Raw genomic sequence first — 23413 nt, 5'->3', positions numbered from 1 at the left:
CTCCTGGACACCCCACACCCCTGCAGGGGCAGCTCCAGGGTGAGGGATCAGGAACAGGGTCAGGCATCAGGAATGGTATCAGGGATCAGGAAGAGGGTGAGGGATCAGGAATGGTATCAGGGATCAGGAAGAGGGTGAGGGATCAGGAACAGGATCAGGGATCAGGAAGAGGGTGAGGGATCAGGAACAGGATCAGGGATCAGGAAGAGGGTCAGGGATCAGGAACAGGATCAGGAACGGGATCAGGAACAGGATCAGGCACAGGAACAAGATGAGGAACAGGGTGAGGGATCAGGCATGGGGTGAGGGATCAGGAACAGGATCAGGAACGGGATCAGGAATAGGGTGAGGGATCAGGAACAGGATCAGGAACAGGATCAGGCACAGGAACAAGATCAGGAACAGGGTGAGGGATCAGGCATGGGGTGAGGGATCAGGAACAGGACTGGGGATCAGGAACAGGATTGAGGATCAGGAACAAGATCAGGGATCAGGGACAGGGTGAGGGATCAGGAGCAGGATCACTCCTTCACCCTGTCAATGTGTCCCCAATGGTGACAGTCACCCCTTCACTGTCTGGGTGTGTCCCCCATAGTGACAGTCACCCTCTCCCCACATGGTGTGTCCCTGGTGCTGGGGCTCCCCCGGCTCCCACCCTCCCCTGCAGTTTCCAGCTGGTTCTGGCTATAAGGATCCTTTATTCCAGCCAGGCAAAAGCAGATTTTGTGCCAGCTCCTCCCAGGTACATCCATCCCCAGCTTTGTCGTGCTGCTGTGGTCGTGCCTTGTTTGTCTGGGTGCAATATCCCTGTCTGGAAAATCGGGATGCTGGAGGGTTCATGGAGCTTTTAGAGGGCTGGAAATGCCATTGTCTGACAGGAATCCCTCTGCTTGTCCTGCTGGAGCTTGGCACCAGCCAAAGAACATCTCAGGGTGAGTGTCTGGCCTTGAGGACACACCTGTGTGTCTGACATTCTCAGCCCCAGGGATTCCACAGGGAAAGCTGAGGAATTCTGCTGCACACTGAGCTTCAGAGTGGTCATTTTGTACCAGGGAGCTGTGAGGGAGGCAATTAATGATCAGTAATTAGTGGCACTGTGGGAGTTACACATTTATCTGGCAAATTTTGCAGGAGACATAAAGCAGAAATGAGATCAGTAAATCCCAGAGCAGCCTGTCAGGAATGTCCCAAGGATTCAGCCAAGCCAGATGAGTGGGCAGCCTGGTGACAAATGAAATGTGCCATCAACAAACCCAAAATCTGACACCAAAGGCAAAAACTCCGGAGCTGGACTCAGTTCACTTGCCAGGGAACCAAACCCAGCAGCTCAGGACAGGGATCAGATATCCCATTCCTCTTCCTGTGCCCCCAAAATCCAAAAAGCAAACAAAGGATTTGATCAAATGTCAAAACCAGTCGAGGAAATACTTCTTCAGTTGCTGTGAAAGCCTCCAGGGGTGTTCTTTGAGACAGCATTGAGCTTCAAATCATGAAAATTCACAGAATTAAAGCTAATTTTTTAAATTTTAATAATTAAAATGTAACCAATGTACCCAGGCTGTGACCAGCAAGATCACACCAGCAAAGCCTTTGCAGGGCAAGGTAAAATACTGGTGGAATTTAAAAAAAAACTTGAAAAAGGAAGCAAAGAGGGGAAGGAGTGATTCAGCCATGAGCAATGAGTCCCCCAGAAACCTGCTCTGCCTCCCTGTCTGCCAACCACCGAACTTCCTTCCCCCCTGGCTGTCCAAGGGTTGATCCTGTGGTTTCCAGCCACATGGAGATTTTGCATGTGCCTCACAGCACTGAGGGGAAGAAAAAAAGAAGTGTTTGTGGCTAAAAATGATGGTCAGGAATTTGTAAGAGCCAATCCTGAGAACTGAAGCTCCTCGAGGCTGGGAGGCAGTGAATGCTGCATGGGGTTGTGTTTCAGCTGGAGGGAAGGAGCTGAGACAGAGCCTCCTCCAGGTTTGTGTTTTCCCATTTTCAGGTTTCCTGTGCTCCTGACAGGGATTTTGGGCCCATTCTGAGGCTCTCATGTCTCTGGTGCTCAGGGTTGTTGTGGTGTTCACAGAGGTTACAGGATGAGGGAAGAGAAGAGAATCTTGACTCCATGTGTCAGAAGGGTGATTTATTATTTTATGACATATATTAAAATAAAATAAAATTATATATTAAAACTATGCTAAAAGAATAGAAAGAAGGATTTCATCAGAAGGTTTGAAAGGAAAGGAATGATAATAAAATCTTATGACTGCCTCGACACAGGTGGCTGTCATTGGTCATCAAGTAATAACAATTTCATATGCTGGGTAAACAATTCTCCAGATCAGATTCCAAAGCAGCAAAACATGGGGAAGCTGAAGCCTCTCAGCTTCTCAGGAGAAAAAATCCTAATGAAAGGATTTTTCATAAAATATGTCTGTGACACAGGGTGACACCAGCCCTGCCGAGGCTGTGCCAGCTCCTCCTGCCCTGACAGGAGTTTGCAGGATTGGCCCCAGATCTGCCCGCAGGAAACACCAAAGAACCTTCCAAAAATGCACCAAAAGAGCTGGATTTTGATTTCTGTGTGTGTGTTGGAAAGGATTGTTCCCTAAATCAGTGTCTGGGCTCATGAAGGCCATTAACCCCCACGTTCCCAAACATTTCTGTGTGGAGGGGAGCGTGGCACTGCAGGGCTGGAGATGCTAAGGATGGGATTAGGATGGGCTGGGATAAGGATGGGATTAGGAATTCCTCAGAGCTCTGGAAGAGAAGCCCAGATTGCTGCCACAAACCCACAAACCTCATCTGTGGCTATGCCCAGGTCTGCCTGCAGCAAACCCTGTGGAGCAGGGAAGGTCCTGTGCCAGGGTAAATCCTCACATGGAGTGTGAGCTGTTGTCATCCTGTTTTTTCAAGTTTTTCTGATGTTTACATTCTTGTAGTAAACTTTCTCACACACTTTATGTAAATAACTTTTTGTTTTGCATTCTTTTGTGGAGGAAATTTGATGGATTGTTGGTTTGTCCAGTGTCATTGGAGAGGTGGCACTGTCACCCTCCAATCCACTGTCACTTTTGGAAATCTATAATATATAATATTATATAAATATATATGCACACATATACATACATACATATATATACATACATATATATATATAATATAATTATATATAGATATATATAGATACGTGCAATATATATAAAACCTATAACATATAATATATATAATATATATATAGTATATATATTGTATATATTATATATAATATGTAATCTCTTATCTGAGCTATAAATGTTGAAGTCAGAAATTAAACTTCCCTCTTTTTTTACCTTGGGAGAGCTGCACGTCCACATTGTGTTATTTCGTGTCCTGTAGTGACAAGCTGTGCCTGATTTATCTTTCTGATGCAAATCAGATGGGCACAGGAGCAGGGAAATGGGATCACACTGAAGGAATTACGTCCATAAATCTATTGCAGCCCTCAGAGCAGGCAGACGGCATCTGCAGAGCCTTCTCTGGGTTATGGCACTGTCACCTCCTGTTCCTTGGTGTTCCTTGAGAGGAATTTGCTTTTCCTCTCTCTCCCCTCTCCCTGCCTGTTTTCCACGTGCTTTCAGGGATCTGTAAGGGAATATCTGTGCTGAGGCTGGCAGAGTGTCAGATGAAGTGCAATGCCTGATTCCAGATTCAATCACATGGCTGCTTTAATGCAGCCTGATGGCTTTAATGAGCCTGAGGAAGGGACACACAAACATTTTTGATGGCTTTAATGAGCCACACAAACATTTCCATGGGAGGCTGGAATTAAGGGCAGGGCAAGTCCAAGGCTGATAAAGGAGCAGTTCCAGGTTAGAAATGGCCAGGTGGCTCCCAGCGCACTGACAGGAAGGGAGGAGGCAGAGGAGGAAGCCTGCAGTACAAACCTGAGCAGAAAAAATCAGGATTCCTGATTCCTTTTGCTCCTGCCTGCAGTACAAACCTGAGCAGAAAAAATCAGGATTCCTGATTCCTTTTGCTCCTGCCTGCAGTACAAACCTGAGCAGAAAAAATCAGGATTCCTGATTCCTTTTGCTCCTGCCTGCAGTACAAACCTGAGCAGAAAAAATCAGGATTCCTGATTCCTTTTGCTCCTTCTGCTACTTTAACACTGCTTGAACAAATAAGAGACAGGAACCATCCCTGACAAACCTGAGTCCTGGAATCCTTTAGGGCTAAATGGAGATAACTGGGCATACTGGGATGGAGACTGGGGCACTGTGGGAGCTCTCAGCTCAGTCTCCTCTGGCCAGATAATGAGAACCTTGTGATGATGGGTGTTGATGTTGGGTTTTTTAGGTTTTTTTGTGGGGGTTTGGATGGTTGGGAATGGCAGGATGGGGTGGCGTTGTTGTGACTTCGGTCCCAGCAGAACAAATAAAGTATTTGGGCCACCAGGTGACCCTGGTGATGATCTAGAGAACTCCTGCTGATGCTGAAGGACAGAATCACAAACTGTTTGACAGTTTGTGTGTGCTACTGGTGCAGACTGGGGCTGTCTGAACGCCCAATTTTTGTCTCTTTCCTTTAATTTGTCTCCAAAGCTGAACCTGTGACTGCACCCCTGAGCTCAGGAGAGCTCAGTCCCCTCTGAGCACCTCAGGAGCAGCTCAGGCTCCTCTGAGCACCTCAATCCCCCTCTCAGCATCTCAGGAGCAGCTCATTCTCCTATGAGCACCTCCCACAGCTCTGAGCAGAGCCAAGGGGCTCAGCCAGCACTGGGAAGGGCTCAGTCCCCGCTCACTGCCTCCAGCCAGCAGGATCAGCCCAAATTTCAGCTCCCAAACACCCCCATGGAGCTGGAACTGCCTGGGCTCTTCCTGAGGGAAAGGAAGAAAGTGTGGGGGAGATCCAGGGGTCCTTGCAATGGGACTCACCCACTTCCAACCCCACCCTACAGGCAGCTGGGAGGGTTTCCATGGGTGCATCCTGTGCAGGTCTCGGGTTTTTGGTTGTTCATTGCTGCCCCGAGATGTGCAGGATGTCTCTGCTTTGGCCTGCGCAGCTGAAGAACGAGTCTGGACTGTTCACTTTTCGGTCTTGAGGTTGTTTATTAATTCTTATCTATAAAATTTTCTTTCTGCCCAGCTGAGATCTGCTCAGCAGGGCAGCCACAGGCACTCTGTGTTGTCCTTTTACACTACAAACTACCTATAACATATTTACACTTAATTCCCAATACCTATCACCTATGTTAGACAGTGCACTTCTACTCTAAACCAATCCCAAAGTGCCAACATCACTGCAGAAAATGGAGAACAAGAAGAAGAAGGAGAAAGGCTGAATACGCCCAGATTCCTCCATCTTGTCCCCATAATCCCCATACCAAAAATCCTAAAATCTGCATTTTCACTCTGTGATCATTTTGTTATTACACTATTCAAACCTGTGTGACTTTCATGTCCTCATACAAAGCTGGTAACTTGCTCCAGGGGTCAAAATCAAATCCCCAGGTGTTCTGGGCTGTGCGCCAGGGTCTCTGAGCCCCACGATGGGTCCTTGGCAACTCTGAACACCCAGAGGGATATGCTGAGTTCCCACATGCAGGCCGTGCCATTCCCATCCTCTCAGTTCTGGGCTGGTCTTTGTGTGGCTTTTTTAACTCAGTTTTAAACAAGTCTTGTTTTTCTACATTAGAAATACATAAGTTTTAATATTTATCATATATTCACTCACTGAAGTGCTCAATCTATTGCAGTGCAGCTGTTTCTGCTCAAGTTTCTCCTCAGTCTGGCTGCTGTTTTCTCACCTTCTGGTTTGGAACAGGCTTCACTGGGAAGATACTAAAACCTGACTGATGGTGTTGGATGCCTTTGGATCTCCTATTAAGAGGCTTTAGACAGCCTGATTTTTCCAGGGTAGATGTTTGGAGATTTCTGAAGACCAGATTTAATTCCTCCTGGGTAGAAAAATGACTAGCAAGAAGTGCCATGCTTCAAAAAATTTGGCCTCTTTAAGATCTGAGGGGAGCAATTTGATGTTACCTTATTCTCCTTGCGCTGCAAGTACAGGAAATTGCTGCCTTCATTTGCTGAGCAGCAGGAGGCTCCAAGATTTGTCTCAGTCTTATAAGGGTTGTTCAACCCCCCCATCCTGCAGCCTTCCCCATGCACTCAAGCCTGGACAGAAAATCAAATCTGTAATGGGAAGGAAGGATGACCAATCTCATTCTCTTGGGTAAACCTAAATCGTGATCCTGTGCCAAAGATAAAAGAGCCTGGAGTCTGCAGAGTTTACATTCAATGGTAGCACAATTAATTTATTAGAAAAAAGGATGTTTTCTTCTCTTTGTGTCCATTCTGCGTGTCTCGTTCAGGCTGTGCAGGGCTCACAGGGGGGTTTGTGGCATTGGTGACATCTCAGGTGGCAGCCTGGAGGGTGGGAGATGTGTCCCAGGTGCTTTGGCTGGGATGAGTTGTCCCAGCACCTGCAGAGGCAGACTGGGCACGTTTGAAATGGCAGGGACTGAGAGGCAGCTGGGCTGGCCTGGGACAAACTCTGTCCAGCCTGGCCTGGGCCAAACTTTGTCCAGCTTCGCTTGGGCCAAACCCTGTCCAGCCCGGCCTGGGCCAAATTCTGTCCAGCCTGGCCTGGAACAAATCCTGTCCAGCCTGGCCTGGGTTCCTCAGTTTCTGGTTGAGGATGGGGGACACCATCCTAGTGGGGTGTCCTCATGACTCTGTCCATCCTGCTCTGGGCCAAACCCTGTCCAGTCTGGTCTGGGTGTCTCAGTTTGTGGTTGAGGATGGGGCACAGCAGCACAGTGGGGTGTCCCTGTGTCCCAGCTCAGTTTTGGGCTCTTGGTGGTCACAAGAGCAGCAGATTCAGGACATGAGACCATCCTGGATGTGTCTGGAAGCACCTGGGCACAGCTTTGGGTGCTAATTCACAATTAGCCTAATTATCCAGAGTTACCAAACAGCAACCAAGACCTGTGGTGTCAATAACACTCTGAACTAACCCAGCAAAGTTGTGACTTCTTCTGTTGAGGTGGGAATCTTCTTTTTTTTTTTTTTTTCTTTTTTTTTTTTTCCCCTTTATCACGCCACCTGTTGCTCATAGGTACAAATCAAACGAAGAGTATGTGTATGTGCGAGGCCGTGGAAGAGGGAAGTATGTTTGTGAGGAGTGTGGAATTCGCTGCAAGAAACCCAGCATGCTGAAGAAACACATTCGCACGCACACAGACGTCAGGCCGTACGTCTGCAAGTACTGTAACTTTGCTTTTAAAACCAAAGGTAAGCCACAGCCAGCTGCCAGCTCCTCTGCTCAGGGTGCTGGCACTGCCAGCCTGCTGGGGGCACCCAAAAAGGGCGAGGGAAGGCATTGCCAGGGGCTGGCAAAGCCCCCCAGTTGGAGGGAGGGGGATGAGGGAGTTGGAAATTGGTTGGTGTTTCCAGAAGAGCATCCCTGCCATCCTCCTTGTGCTTGTCCAAGGAGAAAGTCCTGAAATGCAGCTTCTCTGGCAGGGCTTTCAGAACAAAACCAGGAGCTCCAGGCTGAGCCCCTGGATCCAGGCTCTGTGGGGCCTCTCCTGCTGCTCTGCCCATTCTCATCCTCTGCAGTTGCATGTGGCTTCCACATTCTCTGTATCACATCAAAGGACCTTATCCCTAAAGGTTTTCATCCCAGGACATGGAGCCATCAATGCCACCAGGTGTGCTCTGCCATGGCCTCAGCGAGGGTGTCAGGGAGAGCAGGAAGGAGCCTGTAAACCACAGGCAGAATAAAACTTCATTCCATGAGAAATGGGGAATGGGACCTTCCAAATGGGCCAGAGGTGCCTTTAACTTCTTGTAGGGGTCTGGCATTGTGGGTTGGACAAAGATCTGGTGGCAGCAAGTCTTGGGATAAGGCAGCAGCAAGTGTGGGGCTCGGGTTCTTGGTTACAGTTTGGCAGAGCTCAGGGAGCCTTTGGACAATGCTTTTGAGCACATTTAGGGGTTTTGGGGCCTGTTTTGGTTTTGAAAGCCAGGTGTCTGCTAAGGAAGGCAGGAGCCTCCCCTGAAGTGGAAAATGTAAACCCTCCCAACCTCTCTGAATTGCTATAAATTTTAAATCAAGGGGCTCTCAGGCAAAAAAATGGGAGCAGGAAATAACAGCCCTTTAATACAGAAGGGAAAAAAATAAAAGGATAAAATAAACAATGCAGTGAACTAAACCAACCCTGCCAGAGTCAGAACCCAACCTGACACCCTGTGGGTCAGGCTGTTGGCAGCAGTGCCATTGGAATTGTGGCTCAGCCCTCCTGCAGTGTCAGGGCTGGTTCTGCTGGAGCAGGGATCCTGCAGAAAGGTGCAGTCTCTGCCTCTGAAGATCCAGGGGCAGAGGCAGCTGCTGTTCCTCTGGGCAATCCAGTGCAGAAGCCGTGCTGGTGTTGCAGAATCTCCAGATTCTATCCGGGTAGGAATGCTTGGCTCCTCCCTCTGGGCTCCCATCTCCCAATGGGATGCTGTAGTTCTTATCAGCCATGCAGGGACATTCAATAGCTGTTATCAGCAGGTGTCCCCTCCCGAGGGAGGAGTGATTGTGGTCACTGAAAGAGAGATAAGGCAAACTGCCCACTTGACAAAAGATAATCTGCCATACAGATGGTAGTAGAAAACATCTTGCATTGCAATCTGGAACACTGCCCCATGTAGGAGATGGACTTGGTGATCCCTGTGGGTCCCTCCCAGATCAGGTTGTTCCAAAACACCCATTGTTGTCTGTAGCTCCATCAGTCTCAGAGGGTGCCACAGCTGGGAGGGCTCAGTGCCCAGGAGGAGCCGGTGTCACCCAGGCAGTGGCACAGCCTGGCTGTGGGAGGGCACAGTGTGCTGTGTGCTCTGTGGCACCTGTGCTGCCCCAGGGGGACAGAGCAGGACAAGGAAGTGACTCAGGGGCGTGATGGTGTTCACAGGGGTTCTTGGATGAGGGAAGAGATGAGGATCTGACTCCATGTTTCAGAAGGCTGATTTATTATTTTATATATTTATTATATTAAAACTATACTAAAAGAATAGAAGAAAGGATTTCATCAGAAGGCTAGCTAAGAATAAAAAAAGGAAAGAATGATAACAAAGGTTTGTGGCTCAGATAGAGAGCCCGAGCCAGCTGGGCTGTGATTGACCATTAATTACAAACATCCCACATGGGCCAATCCCAGATGCACCTGTTGCATTCCACAGCAGCAGATAATCATTGTTTGCATTTTGTTCCTGAGGCGTCCCAGCTTCTCAGGAGGAAAAATCCTAAGGAAAGGATTTTTCATAAAAGATGTCTGTGACACAGGGTGGGCAGTGCCGGGATCTGGTGGCTTTGCTGGGAAGGCTGGTGGGGATTTCTGGGTGCCGACGTGCTGGGGGTCACTGGCTCTGGGGCAGAAAGGGAAGTGACACCGAGTCTGAGGCCAGATTCTCATGCTGCACATCCCAGCGCCGGTTCTTCCTCTCCCTCCCATCCTGGAGCTGTTTCTGATTCATTTCCTTTCTCGTCCCCTCTTGCTTTGACTTCGTTCCGAGGTTTCCCTTGGGGAGCTGAGCCCGCTCAGCCTCTCCCATCACCTCACCTCACTCCCACCATGCTTCTGTAGGGCTTCTGCCCAGGGTGATGGCATCAAACCATCCTCTCCACCACCTCTCTGGCTGCTTTGCTCTTCATCTCTGCTCCCTTGAAGGCCACGATCTGTCAGCTCTGGCTGCACATGGCAAACAGACCCTTCCCTTCTTCTGCTTGGCATGGCCAAGGGAGCATGGAAATGCTTCCTTCCTTCCTTCCTTCCTTCCATGGAACAAAAATCATCCACACTCTGCTGGGAATTCCGTGGCAAAGCACCTGTTTGCCCATGGGGGCATGGGATGGGCAGAACTCCCCTGGATCGGGGATTTATGGAGAAATGGTTGGGATTTATGGCTGCATGGTGGTGACTTGGAATTGCATGAGAATGGTTCTTTTCTGGGAGGGATGAAGGGCACAGCCTGGGGCATGCTCAGATTGCCCAGAAATGGGAGAAAAACTCTTTAGGGGGCACAAGGAACTCTGGAAGAGTTGGGAAGGATGAAGACACAGCCCTGGAGTGTGCTCAGACTGCCCAAAAAAGGGACAAAAGCTCTTTAGGGGGCACAAGGAGATCTGGAAAAGCTGGGAGGGTGAAGGGCACAGCCTGGGACATGCTCAGACTGCCCAGAAATGGGACAAAAGCTCTTTGGGGGGCACAAGGAAGTCTGGAAGACTTGGGAGGGATGAAGGGCAGAGCCCTGGGGTGCACTCAGACTGCCTAGAAATGGGGGAAAAGCTGGTTGGGAGCTCTGGAAAAGTGGGAAAAAGCTCTGTGTGCGTTGACAAAAGCATCAGCTGGTGATGGAGAGTTTGAGATCACTTAAAAATCACCAACAAGGGCAGGAAGAAAATCCTTTTTTTTTCTTTAGCTCATGCCCCTGCCGGTGACTTTTTAAAGCAATTTCAAACTCCTGCTCATAACAAGTGACCCAGAGGATCAGGGCGGGTGCAGAGCTGCTGTTCCCAGCTCGTTTTTGGGGGGGTTTCTCTCATTTTGGCTCCTCCCTGGGCTGGCTGGGGTTGGCAGCCCCGGGCACACCGAATGCAGGAGCTGCAGCTCTCCCTCCTGCACAAACACGGAGCTTTTTTAGAAATCAGCTTTCCAGAGTTAATTTTAGCCTTCAGCATCAGCTCCAGGGGGAGGTCTGTGGAGCTGGCTTCGTTTTGGCTGGGGTAGATCTCTCCACCATGATCTAATGCTCTAAACTCTCCAGTAGGCTGGAAGCAGTTAAATGGGATTTTTTTTATTATTATTATTATTTTTAATGAGGAGATTTATCTGGTTAAAATGTACCTCACCCCCCCACCCTTCCCACTCTAGAAAATCCACATCTGTGTTCCAAGGACTGGGAAAACTTTTGCAACAGAAAATGCTATAAATATTTCCTCTTATTCACTAATTTTCTGCTTTTTGTGCCTTTCTGTCGCTGGAAGCAAAGCTGTTCTTTTGGCTTAGAGAACTGCAGGGAAATTTTATTTTTTTATTATTTTAAAGCAAATCCATGAGATTAATTTTCGGGTTTTTTGGTGTGTGTGCTCGTTTAGCTGATGGGAACAACAGCCTTGGAAATTTGGTTTGCAGAGATTTGTTTGATTTGGTGTTTCTGGAGCAAATCTAAAGGTGCCTCTTTAATGAGGTGTCTCTCCCTCCCCTGCGGTGCAGCTTTGTGCCTGTGGCCTCCAGGAGAGTCTTTAAAGGAGGCTCAGCAGCTTCTGCATTGTTTTCTGGGCAGGAAGGAAATAAGAAAAAGCTGTTTTCCCTTTCAGGAAGGTCGGGGAGAACTTTTCCCTTCCCCTCTCTCGCTGCTGCTGGGATGAGGGGCAGTGCTGGCACATTAATTCCCTTTTCCATTTGTTACTATTATTATTATTATTATTATTATTATTATTATTATTATTATTATTATTATTATTATTATTATTATTATTATTATTATTATCATCCAGTTATTTTCTGTCCTCCCTCAGACCCACATCACCCTCTCAAAGGGTCCTGATTGCTTCCAGTGCCCTCAGAAATTCTGGACAAAATGTTTGGAGCAGCTCTGAGGTCAGGAGGATGAGGAGCTCCACTTTAATTTAAAAGGAGATGTATAAAGGACACTGCTGGCTGGAGATCCCCCATTTCACACTCTGTGTCACTCACCCTTCCCAGACTCCAGAAAGTTCAGACAGAGCCTTCAATAAATTCATTTTCAGTTCCTTAAATCAGCCCCTGACAGCACTGAGGGTACTGCACATGTGAATATATTGAATATATTAAATTAAATGGATTAAGTGCATTCCCCCCAGCCCTTAAACAGCTGCACAGTTTGTTGTTATTGCAGCTCCAGCAGCCTCAGTCCCCTCTGGAAAGCACAGCTGGCAGAAAAATCCAACAGAATTCCATGCTGGGAGAGCAGGGCACAGGGATGGGCACATCCCCAAAATACCCCAAAAATCCTTTGAGGGGCTGAACATCCCTTGGTGCTGTCCCTGTGCTCCTGGGGACATCACAAACATCCCCTGGGATGGGGACGGAGATATCCCCAGGGATTTCCTGTCTGGACATCCCATGGGATGTGAGGCAGGAACAGAAAATGTCCCAATGGAGCAGCCAGGAGATGAAACACTGAGCAAAAGAGCTCTGGAACTCTTCAGAGAAAGGGAAAAAATCCAGGAATCAAGGCTGGAAACCAAAGATTGAAGACCTCCAGGGAAATATTCAGTGGTGTTTTCTGGAGCCAGTGCAGCCATTAAAGCCTCAGCCTCACTGGGAATTCTGCTAATTTGGAAATCTCCAAATCCTGGGCACCTTTCTGGAATATCAGCTTTTGTCTGGATAGGTCTGAACCAGGAGGTGGCTGACGTTTTATGGCCTGTATGGATCTAGGCAGGCTGCATGTGCAAATTCACTCCTCTAATCCACATGTCAATAAGGATAAAAGATAATAATCGATTTTCTAAAAGATTGAACTCCTCTGCCCAATGAATTCTGTAAATGAAAGCTTTCCCCCTCACAAAGTCTCACCTGGGGACATCAGCTCCACACCGAGGCCTAAATCAAGGCCTGTGCATTATTTAAATCCCATACAAAACCTGGTTCAAGGATTTATTTGGCACACAGAGTATCAGTTATGGCTGGTTCTCTGTGTGAGGGCATTTCCCAGCAAAATGACAGAACCAAGAATTATTTGGGTTGTGAGGGACATTAAATCCCACCCCAGGGACACCTCCCACTGTGCCAGGTGCTCCAGCCTGGCCTTGGGCACTGCCAGGGCTCCAGGGGCAGCCACAGCTGCTCTGGGCACCCTGGCACAGCCCAAACCTCTCTAACCAGGCCTTGCCAGCCTACAAACCCCCTGTGGCAAATGGCACTGGGGGCACCTGGAACCAGCCAGGCAATCATTCTTTCCTTTCCTTTCTCCATTTGCTGCAATGGGTTTTGGTGCTGGTTTCCATCCTTGGTTGAGGAATGTGAATGCCAGAGTGGTTTGGGTGGGAAGGGATCTTCAATGGCAGCTGATTGCAGCCCAGGGACACCTGCCACTGTGCCAGGTGCTGCCAGCCCCAATGCCCAGCCTGGCCTTGGGCACTGCCAGGGCTCCAGGGGCAGCCACAGCTGCTCTGGCAATTCCAGCCCAGCCCCTGCCCACCCTGCCAGGGAACAATTCCCAATTGCCAAGATCCCATCCAGCCCTGCCCTCTGGCACTGGCAGCCATTCCCTGCCTCCTGTCCCTCCATCCTTGTCCCCAGTCCCTCTGCAGCTCTCCTGGAGCCCCTTCAGGCCCTGCAAGGGCTCTGAGCTCTGCCTGGAGCCTTCTCCTCTCCAGGGCAGCACCCCCAGATCTCCCAGCCTGGCTCCATGGCTTTCTCCTCCTCCCAGAGGAGCTGCTGCTCTCCTTGCAAGTGCTTTCCAAAGAGGAATGTGACAATTGTTCATCCTGGCTCTTTGTGTCACTGTGCTGCCTCCTGCACTCGCTCATTTTTTGGTTTTTTAGGTTTTGGGGTTTTTTTTTGTTGTTGCTCAATTGATCAGATTTAACAGCAGAAATAGAAAGGATCATCCCCAGCAAAGACAGGATAATTTTCCCAGGAATCTCAATGCTTCAGCTCCCTACATTCTGCTTTAACGCCTTAAAAATATTATAATGGCTCTTGCAAAATAAAAAAAAATAATTTCCCTCATGAAATTTAACTGGGAAATCACTTCTAGTCCCTATTAAGCTGCTTTAGGTGCTTTTGGAAGGCTCCAGTCTCAGCTTTCTCCAAACAACACAGGCATTTAAGCTGCTCTAAGTCCCACTCAGAGCTCCCAGCATGGGCAGAGCTGAGCACATAGTTCTGGGCAGGCGTAATGGGAGCTGTGGTCACCCTGCCCCTGCTCCTCCTGGGGGCTCAGCATTCCCAGCAATTCCTGAGGGATTTTTTAAATATAACCAGTTGGTTGCAAATCTGGGAGCTTTTTTTGGTAAACATTCCCCAATAAGGAGCACTTACCTGCTTAGGGTTCAGTGAAATTCCTCTGCTATTTAAATCCAGCTCCCTGCTGCTCTCTCTTGCTCCCTCAAAGATGTTTTTCCACAGTTTCCAAGGAAGCAATGCTGTGTGGTTTTCTTTTTTATTTTTATTTTTTTTTTTTTTTTAACTTGGGAGCCAGAACTCTGCAAGGCAACAAGTAGCTGTGAGTCTTCCCTGGTAGGATTAAATCCAGCTCTCACTTAGCAAAGTGGTGTTGGTTTTACTGGAAATCTGCCGAGCGTTTAATGCTGCCAGCGTTAATTAAGGGGTCTAAAAAAACAAAAACTGGAAGAAGAGCCCTGCTCAGATAAATATTCTTGTCCTGCAGATTGCTCCCAGGATGATCACTCAGCTTCTCAGCCCAGGGAAAGGAGCCTCCAGCTTGCAGTTGCCTTAAAATGATGCAGAGGGGGCAGATGAGGATCTGTCCTTCCCTAAAAGGATGCAGCATCCCTGCTTTTTTTGGGATTTCTCCAACAAAATTTGCACCCAGAGCTCTGCAGGAGGATCTTGGCCATCAGCTTTACCTGGGGGAGGAAGGGAGAGACAGAGCAGAGGGAAAAGGAGCTGGAGGGGAACGAAACAAAGCTTGGGATGAGTTGGTGCTTTGGGGTTTGGGGTGAATTTTTTGGCACTGGGGGCTGGGAAAGGAGGGCAGCAGGCACACACTGCCCTGGCCACGGACAGAGAACAGGACAGCAGGTGACACTGGTGGCTCCTGGCGCATGGTGGCAGCCCCAGCAGCTGCTGAGCGCCAGCAGAGGGGCAGGAGGGCTCTGGGAGCCCTGCAGGTCCTGCAGCTGCACAGGGACATGCTGGTGTGGTCAGCCAGCTGTGCTTGGGACACCTGAGGTGGCCAAGGTGGCTTTTGGACACCTGAGGTGGCCACGGTGGCTTTTGGACACCTGAGGTGGCTTTTGGACACCTGAGGTGGCCACAGTGGCTTTTGGACACCTGAGGTGGCCAAGGTGGCCTTGGGACACCTGAGGTGGCTTTTGGACACCTGAGGTGGCCACAGTGGCTTTTGGACACCTGAGGTGGCCATGGTGGCCTTGGGACACCTGAAGTGGCTTTTGGACATCTGAGGTGGCCACAGTGGCTTTTGGACACCTGAGGTGGCCATGGTGGCCTTGGGACACCTGAGGTGGCTTTTGGACATCTGAGGTGGCCACAGTGGCTTTTGGACACCTGAGGTGGCCAAGGTGGCTTTTGGACACCTGAGGTGGCCACAGTGGCTTTTGGACACCTGAGGTGGCTTTTGGACACCTGAGGTGGCCACAGTGGCTTTTGGACACCTGAGGTGGCCATGGTGGCCTCAGAGCACCCCTGAGGACCTGAGAGCACTGAGCAGCTCCCTCTCCTCAGGAGTTCCTGCTGCTCCCTCAGGTCTGGGTGTCTCTCCTGATTTTTCCAGCAGGCTCCTGGTGGCACAGAGGATTTCTGGGCTGGTTTGGGAGCACCAGAACGCTGGGGATGTCCCCTCCCCACCAAGCTGGGTCCCCACAAAGCCCTGCTCACTGCTGGGGTTGTGTTTGCTGCCCTTGGAGGGGCTCCAGGCAGGGTTTGGCTGAGCAGGGATGGGGCAGAGCTGGTTGGACAAGCAGCAGCACAGGGGGGGTTTGCAGCCACTGACTCAATCTGGGCAGCTCTTGCTGCTTCTCATTTCCAAAATGAAATTCCAGCTCCATGAGGCCACAGCTGGGACTGTGGATGGGGTTTTTTTTTCATTTTCAGGCCCTGGTAATTCACTGGGAGCAGAGGTGTTTGTGAGAACACGCTCCTGGCTCATGGGGTGGGTTTGGGGCCATGACAAAACTCCTGATTTGGGGTGAGGAAGGAGGCTCTGGTTTGGAGCAGGGAGCTGAGCTCATCCTCACACCTCAGTGTCCTGACCAGGGGGCTCAGGGCAGTTAAACAGAATAAATCTCTCTTATTTGGAGCTGTTTTGCTGCATTCAGGTTATTAAACATGCCCTGAATCCATGTCCAGGTTGGGTGCCAGACACCCAGGGATATAGAGTCAACCTTTGTCTCTCGTGGTGTTTCCTGCTGGAGCTGCTCCATTTTGTACAAAATGGGCTGAAATAAATAATTCATGGGCTCAGGAGAAATCAAGGTGGCAGCTGGGTGGTTGTGGCACCACGGGTAATGCTGTGCTCCAGTGAATAGTGGCTTTTTTATCCCTGATAGCCAGAGCAGCAACAGGAGAGGCTCAGAGGGGCCCCCTGTGCTCCCCCAGCTCAGGGACTTTGCACTGCATGACCTCAGCTCTCCCTGGAGGTTGTAATAAAATGGGAGAATTCTGATTTTCCTCTTTTTTTTTTTATTTTTTGGTGAGAAAACCAAGCTTGGTGCTCCTCAGTGCCAGCAAGGCTGAGGGCACAGCAGGGCATGGGAAATTCAAACACTCCTTCAGCAGGGCCCAGCTTCTTCCTCCTCATCATCCCACAAATCCCTGGAAGTGCCCAAAGCCAGGATGGAGCTTGGAGCAGCCTGGGACATTGGGAGGTGTCCCTGGATGGATTTTAAGGTCCCTCCCAATCCTGGTTGGGGATTTTAGGAAGCGCTGTTGAGAGGAAAAGGGAAAATGAGACATTTTTGCTTTAATTCTCCAACCTTTCATTTTCCTACCTTCTCCATCCCCTCCAGCCAATGATCCCCTTTGTTCAGCATTTCCCTGGCCTGTAAGTGGGGTTAATTACTGTCTAATTAACCCGCCTGCAATTTGAGAGGCAGAATTAGAGAGGTGCCCTCTGAGCTATCCCTGAGTAGCCCCAGTGACCTCACATCCCATCCTGGCCCTGGGGAAGCCTCACTGGGAATTTCTGAATTCCAGAGGGTGTCCAAGGCTCCTCCTGCTCGAGGAGCTGAGCTGGCCCAGCCCTTTGGTGCCTTCCAGAACACCTGAGCCATTTTTTGGGGAAAAAATGGCAATGCAGGGTTTTCCCTCTTGTTGGCTGCTTGAACCCTCATTTTATTGTAAATTTATAAAATCATTAAAGCTGGAAAAGCCCCACGTCCCCAAGTGCCACATCGCCTTGGTTTTGGAACATTTCCAGAGCACCTTGGCCATTCTTTTGGGGAAATATGGGAGTGTAGGGTTTTCCCCTTTGGCTGGCAGCTCAAACTCTCATTTTATCATAGAATCATAAAACCAATAAAGCTGGAAAAGCCCTCCAAGATCACCAAGCCCAGTCCTTCTCCAGCACTGCCAAGGCCACCACCACTGACCCATGTCCCCAAGTGCCACATCCACACATTTTTGGTACATTTCCAGGGTAGATCCTCTCTGTCCTGTGGTGCTGAGGAGCTTCTCCCCTCCAGGCAGGTGGGGCTATTGGGATGAGGTTGGAAGATGATGATGAAGATGGCACACTGGGGTGTGTTTCCGATCCCCGCTTTCCTCCCATTTTTAATTTGCTGCACCCTCATAAAATCATTAAAGCTGGAAAAGTCCCATGTCCCCAAGTGCCGCATCTACTTGTTTTTTGAATATTTCCAGGGTAGACCCACTCTGCCCTGTGGTGTCCCCTCCAGGCAGGTGGGGCTGTTGGGATGAGATTGGAGGATGATGATGATGATGATGATGATGATGATGATGATGATGATGATGATGATGATGATGCCACACTGGGATGTGTTTCCCATCTCTGCTTTCCTCCCATTTTTAATTTGCTGCATGCTCACAGCTGAAAGCGGCCCAGGCCATCTCTTCCCCCAGCCCCAAATGTGCCCCAGCAGTTTTTCCAGGCTGCACAAGCCCTGGAAGGTCCCACACCCTGCCTGTGCCTCATCCTGCACCCTGGGGCAGCAGAAAGGGAGGTAAAGGGGACCTGGCCTTGTGTCACCAGGGTTTGCAGTGGGCAGGGCTTGGGGACAGTCAGGGACCTTTGGCTGGTTCAGGGAGGGGTTTGAGTTGTGAATGTTGAGTGTGCAAAGGGAAAAAAAAAGAAAAAATCTGAAGAAAACGACAAAAAAAATTTAAAATGGGGAAAAAGAAGGGGGAGAAAAGGAGCCATATTTGACTAAAATGGATTTTCTGCTTCTTTCCAGGGAATCTGACTAAACACATGAAGTCAAAGGCCCACAGCAAAAAATGTCAGGAGCTGGGCGTGTTGGTATCTCCACCGGTGGATCTGGAAGCCGAGGAAGGTAAAACCAACCCAACCTTCCCTGTGCAGAGCTGCTGGGGTGTGAGGGAGGGCAGTGCCCAGCCAGGGCAGAGCCCACCCTGCCACACATGGGGAGCAATTTGTGCCGCCAGGCTCCTGCCAGGGTATGCTGTGAGCGCTGGCAGCTGTGACCAGGGCAGGGTCACTGGGAGCCTGGGTCCCCTGGGTGCCCTGGCTGGGGTTGGTGGCACCAGGGGACTTTTGATTTTTGGTGTTTTGATTTATTTTGAGGCTCTGGTTCTGTGCCTGCCTGCAGGGAGGGCTTGGCAGTGTCCCCAACACATGGGGGGGTGGCAGGAGGGTCCTGCTGGTGTCACAGAGTGTGGCTGCCACGCTCTGGAGAGGCCAGGGGCAGTGACACACAGGAGCAGTGTCACAGGGACAGTGACACAGGGGCAGTGTCACACAGCAGCAGTGACACATTATCAGTGTGACATCGATTAATCCATTGTCCCCCGTGCCCGAGGCTGCAGGGCCCCCCCAGCCCTGGGAGGTGTCTCCGAGTCAAAGCTGCCCTGGGCTCTCTGCACGTTGTGCCAGCACTCCGGGGGAGTTTGGAATCACAGGAAGTCCCCAGAGTGCCACACAGGAGAGTCTTCCATTCTCATTCCCATTTCCATTTCCCATTCCCCATTCTCATTCTCCATTTCCCATTTCCCATTCCCATTTCCCATTCCCATTCCCCATTCCCACTCCCATCTCCCATTCCCCCTTTCCCATTTCCATTCCCAATTTCCCAATTCCCGTTTCCCATTCTTATTTCCCATTCCCCATTCCCATTTCCATTTTGCGTTCCCATTCCCCCTTTCCCTTTTCCCATTCCCATTTCCCGTTTCCATCCCTGCAGAGCCATGTGGCTTTGTTCAGGGGGTGCACAGAGGTTCCCTTGGCAGGGATGGGGTCAGGGGAGGTTTCCTTTCCTTCCTCCCAGCTTCTCTCCCACTTGGGAATATTCTGCTGGCCATGGGAATATTCTGCTCCATGAGCAGAGTCATCGCTCACAAATGTCAGTGTTGAACACAGCAGCCAAGGAGATAGGCAGAAAATGGGATTTTGGCCTCTAATGGCTGGGGCTGCTTGGATGGATGAGAAAATAACCCAGGAATGGCAGAAAGGTGCATGAGAAATTCGAGATCCCAGCTGTGATCACAGCCCCTGCTCTCAGGGTGAGGGGCTGCAAAGAGCCTCCCCTGTGTCCTCTCTGTTCCTCACAAAGAGGCTCAGAACAAGAATTAAACGGGCTGTTTTAATTAAATAATAATAATAAAAAAGGCTCCAATTTCCACGTGACACAAAGCAGCACAGGAAGGTTGCTGTGCTTTCCTCTGGTGGCAGGCAGGGAGGGAGCAGCAGTTCCTAAAACTCCCTGGATTATTTTAAACTGGGGTTGTATTTCACTTGATTGTTTGTATTTCTATTTAAGGGGCAGCAGAAAGCAAGGGGTGTTACTATAAAAGGAGATTAGAGTATAATTCCTCACTCCTGCCTGGGCTGGGCTCGGTGGGCTGGTACCAGCTGGGGAGAATAAATAACACACACGGAATGAGAGGCAACCTCAGACAAAGCTGTCAGCAGGACACATTCCCGCTAATTCCCTCTCTCCTTCCTTCCTCCATCTCTGCCCTGTGTCACCACATTTCACAGAGAAAAGCAAAACACAACTTCCTGAGAAATTTCTGGGATTCATATTCTCTGAATCTCAGAAAAGGAAAAACAGTTCTTGTCTCATTTGCTGCAGCCTGTGTTTGTTCACAAGTAAAATATATTGTAAAAAAAAAAAAAAAATTAAATTCTAATTTAAGTGTTTTAACTCACTAACAAATGAAATCCAAGTATATAAGTATCAAAACTGTCAACTAACAGTCACAAAATACTGTAGAGTTGTGCAATTAAATACTTAACAAATTCACATAATATGATATGATATGATATGATATAATAAGATATAATAAGATATAATATATAATATAATATAATATAATGTAATATAATACAGTATAATATAATATAATATAATATAATATAATATAATATAATATAATATAATATATAATATAACCTTCTAGTAAAATAAAATCCTCCTCATCATTTTTCCCAAATATCAAACAAACATATCTGTTGTAGCCCTGCCCTTTCTCTCCCCATGGGCTCAGCAGGATGAATTTTGGAAGCCTGGCTCAGGTCTGAGCTCTGTCCCTGGTGTCACACATGTGTCACCTACAGATGTCACACAGGGATTGTGTCAGGAAGCCAAAGCAATTCCCTGGGGCTGTCCCAGGACTCTCTGGGATGTTTCCCTCACTGGAATTTGTGGTGGCAAATGCAATCAGCTCCTCCTTTGGGGCTGGCTTCACTTTCCCTTCATTCCTGTCCCCTGACTGGGGCAAATTTGGCATTTCCAGTGACAGGGATTCCCCTGTCCCAGCTGGGGCAAGGAAAGGAGCGCACCATGCCAGCACAGCTCCTGCCTGTCCCCAGCCCCAAAGGCAGAGTCAGGGCTGGCTCCCAGCTCTGCCAGTGAAATGCATTCCTGTTCCAAGCAGGAAATCTGCTCGGTTCAGCCTGCAGCTGGGAGTTTGGAATAATATTTGCTCTGAGCTCAGTTCCCCTGGGGGTTTGCAAACAGCTCAAGCCCAGCAGCCCCGTCACTGTGGAGGATTTCACAATCCAGAATCCCTCTCCAGGGAGAGAGTGGCATTCACATTTCTGAAAAATCCCTTCACCTAGGATTTTGCTCCTGGGAAGTTGAGATGCCTCAGAAAAAAGAAAAACAATAATTATCTGATTTGCTTCTCCTGTGTTTTGCTGCTTTGGAATGTGTTAGGAGATTGTTTACCCACAGGTGATTGTTCCATTGGATTCTGCTGTGAGTTGTTTTCACTCTTTGGCCAAGCAGGGCCAAGCTGTGTCAGGACTCTGGAGAGAGTCACGAGTTTTCACTATTATCTTTTTAACATTCTGTCTGTTTCCTTTCTGTATTCTTTAGTATAGTACAGTATAGTATTCTTTAATATAATATAGTATTATAAAATAATGAATTAGCCTTCTGAAAGCATGGAGTCAGATTCATCATTCCCACCTTCGTCAGGGTACACAGGTGTCACCCACAGGTGTCACCCACATTTGTCACATAGAGATGTCAAACAGGTGTCACACACAGTTTTCACACAGAGGTGTCATACACAGATGTCACATACATGTGTCACACAGTTGTCACCTGTGGTATTTTCAGGGTGCCCCATGGCAGGAGGGAAATGATGAATCTGACTCCATGTTCTCGGAGGCTAATTTTTTTTTATGATACCATATTATATTAAAGAATACTATACTAAACTATACTAAAGAATACAGAAAGGAAACTTACAGAAGGCTAAAAAGATAATAATGAAAACTTGTGACTACTTCCAGAGCCTCGACACAGCTGGACCCGGATTGGTCATTAAGTAAAAACAATCACCTGTGGGTAAACAATGTTCAAACACATTCCAAAGCAGCAAACACAGGAGAAGCAAATGAGATAAGAATTGTTTTCCTTTTCTCTGAAGCTTCTCAGCTTCCCAGGAGAAAAATCCTGGGCAAAGAGATTTTTCCAGAAAACATGATAGTGACAGTCACACACAAGTGTCACACACATGTATTACACAGGTGTCACGCAGTTATCGCACACAGGTGTCACACACAGATGTCACATACAGGTGTTGTATAACAGGTATCACACACAGGTGTCAGGTATCACACAGGAGTCACACACAGGTGTCACACAGGAGTCACACACAGGTGTCACACACAAGTGTCACCACAGGTATCACATGCAGTTATCACACACAGGGGTCACACAGAGGGGTCACACAGAGGGGTCATGTGTTACACACAGGTGTCACACAGGTGTCACACAGGTATCACACACAAGTGTCACACACAGGTATCACATGCAGTTGGGGTCACACAGAGGGGTCACACAGAGGGGTCACGTGTTACACACAGGTGTCACACAGGTGTCACACAGGTATCACACACAAGTGTCACACACAGGTATCACATGCAGTTGGGGTCACACAGAGGGGTCACACAGAGGGGTCACGTGTTACACACAGGTGTCACACACAGGTGTCACCCACAGGTGTCCCAGCATCTCCGTGCTCTGCTGCCAGCCCCCGACCTGAGGTGTCCCACAGCTCTGGCCCCTGGCTGGGCACGGGTGGCATTCCCCGAGCAGGGCCCTTGCAGTGCCGTTCTGCTGGGCTGCAGTGACATCCAGTGGCTGTCCCCGGTGGCCCCGTCTGGGCTGTCACTGCTGTCACTGCTGCCAGCAGCTCTGCACTCCCGCCAGGGGAGGAGCAGATTTTCCTCTGAGCATTGACAGCTCTGTACCTGTCACTGTCACATTTTCTGGAAAAATCCCCTTGCCCAGGATTCTTCTCCTGGGAAGCTGAGAAGCCTCAGGGAAAAAGGAAAACAATAATTATCTGATTTGATTCTCCTGTGTTGTGCTCGTGTTTGGAGATTGTTTAACCACAGATTATTGTTTTTATTAGTTTTTATTGTGACTTGTTTTCACTCTTTGGCCAGTCAGGGCCAATCTGTGTCAGGACTCTGGAGATAGTCACAAGTTTTCATTATTATCTTTTTCACATTCTGTACATATCCTTTCTGTATTCTTTAGTATAGTTTAGTATAGCGTTCTTTAATATAATATAGTATCATAAAATAATAAATCAGCCTTCTGAGAACATGGAGTCAGATTCATCATTCCTCCCTTCATCGGGGCACCCCACAAATCCAACAGGTCAGCTGCAGGGGTAGCTGTGCCCCAGGGATGTTTGGAACCAGGGTGAGCTGCTCCTTTCTGTTCCCAGCTCCAGGCAGACTCTTGGCTGGATGACAGCCATGGGAAAATCCATGGGAAAATCCATGGGAAAAGCCATGGGAAAATCCATGGGACTGGGAATGCCAAATGCTTCCTGAAGGCCCTGGCATTCCAAAGAAACCAAATTAGGATTTCAGTCCATCATGAGGACTTGGTGCTGTGTATTCTTTAATATAATATAGTGTCATAAAATAATAAATTAGCTTTCTGAGAACATGGAGTCAGATTCATTGTTTCTTCCTTGCCACATGGCACACCACAATTACAATAGGTACTCACCTCAGAAAGCTCCTGCTGGCCCTTCAGG

The 23413-nt window shown here is 48.8% G+C and overlaps 1 protein-coding gene across 1 annotated transcript in view; it reads left to right on the top strand.

Annotated features, from left to right (window-relative positions):
* The window catches only part of HIVEP3 (HIVEP zinc finger 3), a 165807-nt gene that overhangs the window by 134359 nt on the left and 8035 nt on the right, over positions 1-23413 (top strand). The window contains exons 6-7 of the mRNA XM_059488674.1: positions 7090-7265; positions 18121-18219. Coding sequence (XP_059344657.1) covers positions 7090-7265; positions 18121-18219 — 275 coding nt within the window. The remainder of the gene's footprint in view (positions 1-7089; positions 7266-18120; positions 18220-23413) is intronic.

Source organism: Ammospiza nelsoni, chromosome 25, assembly GCF_027579445.1.
Source record: "Ammospiza nelsoni isolate bAmmNel1 chromosome 25, bAmmNel1.pri, whole genome shotgun sequence".
In the NCBI taxonomy this organism is placed as follows: Eukaryota; Metazoa; Chordata; class Aves; order Passeriformes; family Passerellidae; genus Ammospiza; species Ammospiza nelsoni.
Note: the sequence above shows the minus strand (reverse complement) of the source record. Positions and strands in the feature narration are given on the sequence as shown.